The sequence below is a fragment of the Mustela nivalis genome (genome assembly GCF_964662115.1).
Source record: "Mustela nivalis genome assembly, chromosome: 17".
NCBI lineage: Eukaryota > Metazoa > Chordata > Mammalia > Carnivora > Mustelidae > Mustela > Mustela nivalis.
Window position 1 is genome coordinate 57,127,596 of NC_139036.1, and position 9,785 is coordinate 57,137,380.

Here is a 9,785-nt window from a genome sequence, read left to right on the forward strand (position 1 = left end):
GGCTAGCGATGGAGAGGCCTCTGTCTGTCCCTGTCTTCCAGGCCCGGACGCCTCGAGGGGGCTCCTGGGCCACAGAGAACCCAGGGACCAGGAATGGCCTGGAAACACTCTCGCTGTGTAGCCTCTGGGGTGGGCACCCCAGGCCAGGCTGTGGGCCCTGGGGCAGCAGGGAGCGCCGGGCTTTATTGGGAGAGAAGCAAAGGCTCTGCTGGGGTGCAGGGCCCACCCGTGCCTCAGTGTACCTCCTGCGTGGAGCCCCGTTCCAGCTGCGTGGCTGGGTGTGGACACGGTGAGGCCCGCTCTGGAGGAAAAGGACAAAGAACCCTTTCTTGGAGATATTCTCGCCTCCAGCCACACCCTGGGGCCTGCTCGGCCACAACCCTCCCGGGCTGAGAAGGTGTGTGTGTGACAGACGCTGGAGCTCTCAAACTTTCTTGCCCACGCCCAGGAGTGGTGTCCTGCTCTGGAGTGGGGGGGGGGGGGCAGTGTGCGGTCCGCATTTAGCCTTGGACATGAACACCAGAAGGCAGGTCCAGGATTGGATTGTGGCATCCAGGATGAAAATAGCTCACAGGGACAGGCCATGAGGCAAAGGCTCCGGCAGCCAGAACAAGTGGGGGGCTGGTCCCCTTGGGAGAAGCCGCCTTAGCTCCCCCAGCCCAGAACTGGGGAGCGGGCTGCCCCAAAGGGCAGAGGCCTTTTTTCAGCCTCCTCCTCCTGGGCCAGGGCTCTCCCCCAACCTCTGCCCCCCACTCCAGGAATCCTGGAGACCAGATTTTCAAGACCAGCTCTCCAAAGATGAGATTTCTTGGTGGGTGGAGAGAAGGATAGAAAAAGGAGTCATTCATTCAACAAACATTTATTCAGAACCTACTGTATGCCAGGCACTGTCTCAGGAACCTGGAAAGGGTGGGGGCTGGGTAGCCTGGATATGCCCCTGCTCTGGCTTTCCCTCCCAGAAACAAGGCCTGTGGAGGAGCAGGGTCCGAGGGGCACCGGAAGGGGCCTGGGGGCCTCCTCCTCGAGAGGCAGAAGGCCAAGTATCCGGAAGGTGGGGGCCTCTAGGAACGAGAAGCCTGGGGCGGTGGGGGGCTCCGAGGTGCCTTCGGTCGGGCATCACCTCCTCTTCAACACGGAGATGCAGGACTTCTTGAGGGGCCCGATCTGCAGATGGGCGTCCACACTCTCTAGGAAGAAGGCGGGCTTGAGCCTGCGAGCGAAGAGTCCCGCAAAGTGGCTGTCCAGGCGGCTCTGGAAGGGGTCAAGGGGCGAGGCCAGGGAGCTGCTCCGGCGGGCCCGGGAGGCCTTCAGCCTCCGAAGAAGGCTCATCTTGCCGTCCCGCACGGCATAGAAGGTCAGGGCACGGTCGGCGTATTCGAGGCAGATCCCGACGGTGGGCGAGAAGGGCTGGGGCAGGGGCGCCTCGAGCCCGTGGAACCAGACGGAGAAGCTCCGGCCGTTCCACTGCAGGCAGCAGGAGTGGGCGTTGCGGCCCAGGCGGCCCCGGTCGTAGGGCTCTTGCGGGGAGAAGTCTTCGGCCATGACCCCCACACTGACCCAGCCCTCGATGATCTCCACCTCCCAGTAGTAGGTGCCCCGGTCCAGGGCGCCCTCGCCCAGCACCTGCTCGCAGTGGGTGAAGCGGGTGGGTGACTCGGGGTAGTTGATGGGACACAGCACCCTCTTCACACCTTTGGTCCCGAACAGCTGCAAGTACTTGTCTGCCGTGTCGCTGTCCAGGTCCACGATGTAGGCAACTGCTCCCGCGGAGGGGGGAGAGACAGGGGGCTCAGGCGCAGGCGCGGGCGGGACAGCCTCTCCCCCAGGTAGCCCCCTCCCCACACACAGTCTCTCGGCTCCTTAGCGACCAGCACGCCTCAGCCCCACCGGAGAGCACCCCGAGAGCGGACCTAGTTCGCCCTAAGGATGAGGGGAGTGGGAATCCGGGTCTTCTCGTGCCAAGGCTCAGCCCAGCAGCCTTGGGAGGGCCTGGTGCAAGCCGAAGGGAGAGCCCAGGTGGCCACTTACACTTGAGGAAGTAATCCCTGGGAGCCTCACTCTCGAGGCTGTTGGTGCTGTCGGGGTCTTGGGACTCGGCATCGGCTGCAGAAGAGATAGTGGGGAGGGGTGCTCTGCAGTGGCCCGTGGCTGGGGAAGGGGTGCAAGGCGCCCCTGTGACCCAAATCCCTCACACCCACGACAGGCACACACCCCAGTATGGCCCCCTGTCTTCACCTGCAAGCCTGGTCCTCCGGGTCTGTCCCTGCTCTACCTCCTCCCCGCTCAGCCCCTCTGAAGCTAGACGGCGGCGCAGGGGAAGCCCCCTCGGCGCCCAAGGCTGTGGCTGAAGGGGCTGGACTGGTCATTACTGAGCTGTGGCTCCCCTCAGGACTCGTGACCCACCCTGCGCCCAGCGCACAGTTTCTGTCTTCCGTTCTTGAATGGATCCTGCGCCTGGGGGCCTGTGCAGGGAGCCTGAGGAAGGGTGAGTCACCTGGGGGGCCACCCACCTTCTGTGCCCAACTTCTGTAGCTCATCCTCGTCGCCGCCCAGCCCCCGCAGCTGCTCCCACTGGCTGGCACAGGCCACCGTCAGGGCGTCTCTCACCGCCCGCACAGCTTGGGAGGACTTGGTGAAGCTGAGCTCCCTCGGGGGACCGGGCCCAGGGCCACACCCCTCCTCCAGGGCCAGCCTCAGTGCCAGCAGCTCCTGTGCCGGATACGTGACTTTTAAGGCCTTGCTGGCGGCCGCTCCTTAGGCTGTGGGGGATTGCGCCGCTGGATGGATGGCACAGCCCCGGGGGCCCAGACCCCACCCCCCTGCCTTCCCTCTCCATCCCTTGCCTGTCCCCGCTTTGCGCCCTCTCTGCCCCCTACGAGCTGCGCTGACCTGCAGGAAGCTGACCGAGTCGGCCTCAGGGACCTGGCTGAGGTCCTGGCGTGCCCGGCTGAGCCTACTGCGCTGTTCCTCCTGTCGCCTCAGGTCGCCCTGGGAGCGGCCCAGCATGGTGGCCTCCCCTTCCTCAATGAAGCCCAGCACCTCCGTCTGGAACCCCTGCAGGACAGCTGCGGCCTCGGTGAAGAGCCGGCACACCCTCTCCCGCTCTGCCAAGGCTGCGCTCTGCATGGGATGACACGGGACACGGGACTAGGGTGAGGGCAAGAACAGCCCCCTTCTTTCCAGACCCCCACCTTCCCACCCTGCCCTCTTGTGGGGACAGAGGGACCAGATGGCCCTGTCCCAGAGCTGCTCGGGCTCAGCGGTGCTGCAGGTGGTGCCGGGAGGGTAGGCTTCTTTGGAGAGGACCAGAGCACGCGGCCGACGCCCGTTGCCCGGAGCCCGCTGCAGGACCGCACAGGCACAGGGTCAGCGTAGGGTCCAACCTTGATGAGGGCCACCGTGCGTCGGGACTGTGCGATGCCAGCACCCAGCTCGTCCATGCGGTCCTCCACAGCACTCAGGACTTTGGACTGCTCTGCCTGTGGGCGACACCATTAACTGACACGGGGCCGGCCGAGGCCGTAGCCCTACCTAGGGCTACCAGGACTCAGCAAGAGGGAAAAGAGGGATGACCCGAGAGTGACATCTGTGTATAGGGGGGGACTGGGAGTGGCCATGATGTCCCATAATAGGCCAGAGGTGCCTCAAGGCCAGGCAGGTGCCATTCCCAAGTGCCTGGCAGCACAGGCACTCTGGAGCACAGGCCGGCAAGCTTGTGGGCGGTCAGCCTCCCCTCTCTGACCAGTGGGCAAGTACAAGGCCATCCACGCTCCCTAACGCTGCTCTCACTCACTGGAGAGCTCCTTTCAGTGAGGTAGAGGCAGAGGTAGTGGGGTAGGTGCGGCACAGAGGGCGTTCAGCTGTCTTAGGGATCCCTGTCCCCAAAGAGCCTGTGTCCCCAATTTAGGCCTGAAAAATGGGGATTCCGGGCAAGTCCCCTGGGTCTTGTGAGTCACGGCTCCAGGCAGGAGAGACGGAAAATCCCAAGGCCAGCGGCGCCAAGACCGGGCTGGAGGCCAGAGGAAACTGGGGGTGGAGGTAGCTGACGACTGGGAACACATGCTCCCACCACGGGCCCCTGGACCAGCTGGACAAGAGCGGTCTGTATGCTGCGTCCACCCTCAGCCACACTCCTGTCGCCTGCCACACCCATCTCAACCTGATGCCTGAGCCCAGGCCAGATCTGAGCGGGAACCGGCAGGAACCCGGCCCGGCGGCGCAACAGCCGCTCTGCCAGAATCAGCCCGTGGGGACCCCGCGGGCCTGACTCTGCTCTCCCTTGCCTTAGACCCCCATCGGCCCAGACCCCGGCTTGCCCTACCAGTCTTTGTCGCGTTCTCTCTGGGCCCCTCCACACCCCATTCCCATCTCGAGCCGCGGTGTGGATGGATGACATTGTCAAAATTGGGAAGGACGGCAAAGAGTCTCAGGTTAGAGGAGGACATTAGGACCCTATCAGGAAAAGGGGTGGGGGGCGGGGATCCCTGGGCCCTCGGCGGCCCCGCGCGGCCCTGACCCGCCCTGGTGCGCCCCCGGTGCCCGCGCCCACCTCCTGGAGGGCGCGCTCCTGCTCCAGCGGCACGAGCTCGTGGCCGCGGTGCTCCTGGGCGGCGCAGGCCTCGCACAGGCACACGCGCTCCACGCGGCAGTAGCGCTCGAGCGGCCGCAGGTGGCGCGGGCACAGGCTCTCCTCCAGCCGGCGCAGCGGCGGCACTAGGCGGTGTCCGCGCAGCGCGGGGCTGCGCTCATGCGGGCCCAAGTGCGCCGAGCAGAAGGAGGCGAGGCAGGAGAGGCAGGAGAGCGCGGCAGGCAGGGCGGCGCCCTCGGGGCACGCGTCGCAGCGCACCGGCTCTTCGCCGCCCGGCCAGGGCTCGGGCGCGCAGGGGGCCGAAGGCTCCGGGGCGCTGGGCGGCGTGGGCTCCGGGGCCGGCGCTCCCGGACCCGGACCCGGACCCGGGCCGGGCCCGGGCGCGGAGCCCGAGCCCTGGCGGAGCTGCAGCAGCTCGGACAGCGTGTGGTTCTTGCGGAGCTGCAGGCCGTCGGGGAAGGGCTCCTGGCACAGCGGGCAGCGGGCCGCGCCTCCGGGCCCGCCGGTGCCACCCGCTCCGCGGTGCGGCCACAGCGCGCTCAGGCAGGCCAGGCAGAAGTTGTGGCCGCAGGGCAGCGTCACCGGCTCGCGGAGCGGCTCCAGGCAGATGGGGCAGCTGAAGGGCCCGCTGCCGTCCATAGCTCCGCGGCCGCGCGGGCACCGCCTGTTCTGCTCCCGCCCAGGGAGGGACCCTGCCCGCTCGCGCTGCGGCACCGCCCCCTGGGACCGAGGCCAAGGGTCCAGCCCCCTTCCGTCCCCGGCTCGGACCGCCCCCAGCGCCGCAGACCCGCCTGTGGGTCTCGGTATACCCGGCGCTGGCCAAGACTTCGCGGGGGGGTCTCCGCCCCCGTGTGCCCCACACCTCCGGCCCCGTGTGACCCCGAGGGGCTCCTGCACCACCGTCCCTGCTGGTCCAAGGGGAGCGCGGAGGGCAGAGAGTGCGAGGCGGGCACACTGGAAGGAAGCTGGGAAGTTCACCCCTCCATCACCCTCAGTTCCCTCCACAGCCGGGCCCGGACTCCAGAGGGACCGGGCGTTCCCACCCGTTGCCACCAGGCCACTCCAGACCCTTCGCGCTCCAGACCTCCCCGAGGCACTTGTTAGCAAAGCTTCTGAGCTGCTGCTGACTGCAGAGAAAATTAACCGCTGATGTGCGCGTGTTTTTGCCCCTTAGCGACTCTATTTACCCCTTGTGGGGAACTTGGGCTTTTCCAACCCTGAAATGGGAAGTTGCTGTCACCCTCCAAGTCCCTCGTGTGAGGGAATTCAGTTCCCCTTCACGGACCCCCACCCCAACGCCCAGGCACTTGCGGTGTACCTGGGTCTGGGGGGTATGGGTTCCCCAGATGGAGGCATTGAAGGCTCATGCAGACATGCACTTAATGTTTAAAAAAATAAAAATGGCGGGACGCCTGGGTGGCTTAGTCGGGGAATCATCTGCCTTCCGCTCAGGTCAGGATCTCAGGGTCCTGGGATCGAGCCCCGCATCCCCGCATCGGGCTCCCTCCCCGCCCCCTCCTGCTAGGCTGGAGTCTGCTTCTTCCTCTGCCACTCCTCTCTGCTCCTGCCAGCGCTCTGCGCTAGCTCGCTCTCTCGAGCGTGTTTTCTCAAATAAATAAATAAAATACTAAAAAAAAATTTTTTTTTAAATAAAGTGGCAACAAAATAGATTAGCTTATAACCCAAAGTATAAAATAAACATCCACGGGTTCATACTGATATAAATAAATGACCGGGTATACAAATGAAGAAGCATAAGCAAATTTCCCATTGAGAAGATTGCAAAATAATTGTTGTGGATACTCTGAGTTGGAGCCTGATTTCCCACTCCTTTAAAGCAGACTGTGCATAGTGATTTTCTTCCAAAGGGAGCAAAAGAGTCACTTCACAGTGGCGAAGCCTGGCAAGCATGACCCCAGCAGGGTGATCAAGGTCACCATCAACATTGATAGTTCATGTTGACAGTAAGTACTGCTGACAAGACGGTCTTCCTCCCCCAAGCCCTTAGCCCAGTCTAATCAGGATCAAAACACCACACAGGGCGCCTGGCTGGCTCCGGGTCCTGGGATTGCTTCCCACCTCGTGCTCCCCTCTGTTCAGGAAGTCTGCTTCTCCCTCTCCCTCTGCCCCTCCCCACCACTGTGTGATGGCTCTCCCTGAATTAAATAAATAAAATCTTTTTTAAAAATAAAAATAAAAAATATAGAAGAATGGAGACAACCCTTCCTTATCTGCCAGACCTCCTGCTGCTGAGAGTCCAAAGAGGAAGAAATAAGAGGGTCAGGGGAGGGCCATTCCATCCAGAAGTGGGGCGGAACTTTTCTCACTGCCAGAGCCTTTCTTGAAGCTAGGTGCACCCCTTTCCGAAGTAATGCTTTTATTTATTTATTTGCTTGTTTATTTATTTTAAAAATTTATTTATTTATCAGAGAGAGAGAGAGCACAAGCAGGGGAAGCAGCAGATGCAGAAGGAGAAGCAGGCCCCCCACTGAGCAGGGAGTCGGAGGCAGGACTCCATCCCAGCACCCTGGGATCGTCGCCTGAGCCCGAGGCAGATGCTTCACCTACTGAGACACCCAGGCAACCCCAAGTAAGGCTTTTAAATGTACAAAGCAAAATGCATAGGATTTCATGGAAACTGATTACACTGAAATACAGGTACAAAATATTAAGAAGATAAATTTGTGATATCTGTGTTTCTTTTAACATCTGATGGAGGCCTAGTCATTTATTTTTTTTAATTTTTAAAGATTTTATTTATTTACTTGACAGAGAGAGAGAGATCACAAGTAGGCAGAGAGGCAGGCAGAGGGAGAGGGAGAAGAGCCACCCAGGCGCCCCTAATCATTTATTTTTGAAATAGTGATGAACGTAAGTGATATTTCAGGTTCTGTGTGACCACATAATATATTGTGAAACTCTCTGTAATTTCTCCTGGTGACAAGTCACAGAACTGCTAACTCCACTGTGGTATGTTCTCTCCATTTGTAACAGAAAGAAATGCCAAATTTCAGTTTAGAGAAGAGTGAAAATACAGAGAATTTTCTCACCAAAACTCCCAGCTTAAGAATGTCTAATTTAGGGGCGCCTGGGTGGCTCAGTGGGTTAAAGCCTCTGCCTTTGGCTCGGGTCATGGTCCCAGGGTCCTGGGATTGAGCCCCGCATCAGGCTTTCTGCTCCGCAGGGAGCCTGCTTCCCTTCCTCTCTCTCTGCCTACTTGTGATCTCTGTCAAATAAATAAATAAAATCTTAAAAAAAAAAAAGAATTCTAATTTAGAAAGATGCTATGCAGAGCCTCCTTCCGTCTTTCCTGGAAGGAGAGAAGAAAACGAAGATCTATGAAATACTAAATGAGGGGTGCAATCCGGGGGGACTCACTGGAAGAGGGGGGCGGATCCTGGAGGGCCCTGTGGATGAAGGAGCATCTGGGCTTTCACAGGTTGCTAGGATGCGGACATGCAGAAACTAGAGCGGGAAAAGCTCCTCCAGCTGAGGAGTAGCAGAGGAAACCGGCCTGGGTGTGCCCAATTTGGCAGGAAGGCGGGTAATGAGTTCCATACGTTGGTTTCCACAGGGATCACCACTCGCTCATGACTGTTGCTGTTTGCCAAGCCCCAGGATCAGTTGGGAGGCTCAGGCATAGTGCCACCAAGCTCCAAGGCTTGGCAGGCAGGCTGCCCAGGCTCGCTGAGATCACAGACCCGCCTGGCTCTGGAGGGGTGAGGGGTGCCAGTTGGGCTGGGGCGTGTTCATGGACAAGTGCCAGCCGGCCTCCGGCTTCCCAGCCCAGAGCCTGCCCAGGAAGATCTGCGTCCCTAGGAAAGTATAGAGCTGTGATTTGTCAAGACAGTGGTGATGTTTTTTTTTTCTTTTCTTTCAAGATTTTATTTAAAATCTTTACATAGGGACACCTGGGTGGCTCAGTGGGTTAAAGCCTCTGCCTTCAGCTCAGGTCATGATCCCAGGGCGCTGGGATCAAGCCTTGCATCAGGCTCTCTGCTTAGCAGGGAGCCTGCTTCCTCCTCTCTCTCTGCTTGCCTCTCTGCCAACTTGTGATCTCTGTCAAATAAAATCTTGAAAAAAAAAAAACTTTAAATAAAAATTTTAAAAATTTAAAACCTCCAAGCCGAAGGCGGAGGTTTTAACCCACTAAGCCACCCAGGTGCCCCTCCATCATCGTAGCTTTAAGATTGCCCAACATATTCATTCTCTTTTTGGAATGAATTGGCTCCTAAGGGGAGAAGGTAATGCATTTTTGAGGTCTGCAGGAGCACGCTCACGCCTGCGTCTCACTCTGCCTTTGCAAGAACTATGTCTTAAAGGATGAGAAATGGAATTCCGACAGTTTACGTATCTTGCTAGAGGTCACACAACTCATCCAGAGGAGACAGAATGCAAACCCAGAAAGTGAAACCTGACAATGATCCTACACCTCATATATGAACCTGTCTACAGGGCTGCAGTATTGCTTGAAAGGGAAAGAAAACGGTCAGACTGAAGCAAAAACAAGCAAAACCTCCCAGCAAATGGGAGTAATGAGCCAGCCATTCCCAGCCTCGCTCGCGTCGCGTCTGTGAAATTGACACGGGACTCAGACCATGTCCCAAGGTAACACTGAATGGTTTTGATGTACTTTTCTTTTTACGTTTGTTTATTTATTTTCAGTAATCTCTACACCCAACGTGGGGATCGAACCCATGACCCCAAGATTAAGAGTCGCATGCTCTTCAAACTGAGCCAGCCAGGCACCCCGTTTGGATCTGTATCCATTTCAAAATAATAGAATTTTAAAAGTAATTAAACTTTTTAAAATTTAAATTCAATTAATTAACCTATAGTGAGTGTATTATTAGTTTCAGAGGTAGAGTTCAGTGATTCATCAGCTGTTTGTAACACCCCGTGCTCACTACATCACGGGCCGTCCTTAGTGCTCATCGCCCGTCACCCCATGCCCCCAGCAGCAACCCTCAGTTTGTTTCTTATGATTAAGGTCTCTTATGTTTTGTCTCCCTCTCTGATTTCCTCTTGTTCTGTTTCCCTCCCTTCCCCTATGCTCCTGTTTTGTTTCTTAAATTCCACATGAGTGAAATCATATTGTTTTTCTGATTGAATTATTTTGCTTAGCATAATACCCTCTGGTTCCATCCACGTCATTGGAAGTGGCAAGATTTTTCATTTTTTTGGTGGTTGAGGAATA

The 9,785-nt window shown here is 58.4% G+C and overlaps 1 protein-coding gene and 1 long non-coding RNA gene across 2 annotated transcripts; one reads left to right on the forward strand and one right to left on the reverse strand.

The window, feature by feature from the left end:
• Positions 1 to 843: 843 nt before the first annotated feature.
• Positions 844 to 5,301, reverse strand: TRIM47 (tripartite motif containing 47). Its single transcript, XM_082707668.1, has 6 exons — positions 4,550 to 5,301; positions 3,384 to 3,479; positions 2,890 to 3,120; positions 2,511 to 2,709; positions 2,029 to 2,103; positions 844 to 1,757 (listed from the first exon to the last, which is right to left on the reverse strand). The coding sequence occupies exons 1-6, from the start codon at positions 5,225 to 5,227 to the stop codon at positions 1,117 to 1,119; spliced, it is 1,920 nt and encodes a 639-aa protein (XP_082563794.1). The 5' UTR covers positions 5,228 to 5,301; the 3' UTR covers positions 844 to 1,116.
• Positions 5,302 to 6,404: 1,103 nt separating this feature from the next.
• On the forward strand, positions 6,405 to 9,415 carry LOC309851852. The gene is made up of 3 exons (XR_014304956.1): positions 6,405 to 6,552; positions 7,018 to 7,178; positions 9,254 to 9,415. It is a non-coding gene; the product is annotated as an uncharacterized lncRNA (long non-coding RNA).
• The last annotated feature ends 370 nt before the right edge of the window (positions 9,416 to 9,785 follow it).

Bases quoted from the DNA above. Each gene is read 5' to 3' on its own strand.
- TRIM47 (XM_082707668.1), bottom strand. From the start codon at position 5,227: ATGGACGGCAGCGGGCCCTTCAGCTGCCCCATCTGCCTGGAGCCGCTC. The intron at 3,121-3,383 runs GTTGGACCCTAC...CATCCCATGCAG, and splicing joins GCACGGTGGCCCTCATCAAG to AGCGCAGCCTTGGCAGAGCG. The intron at 2,104-2,510 runs GTGGGTGGCCCC...TCTCTTCTGCAG, and splicing joins ACAGAAGTTGGGCACAGAAG to CCGATGCCGAGTCCCAAGAC.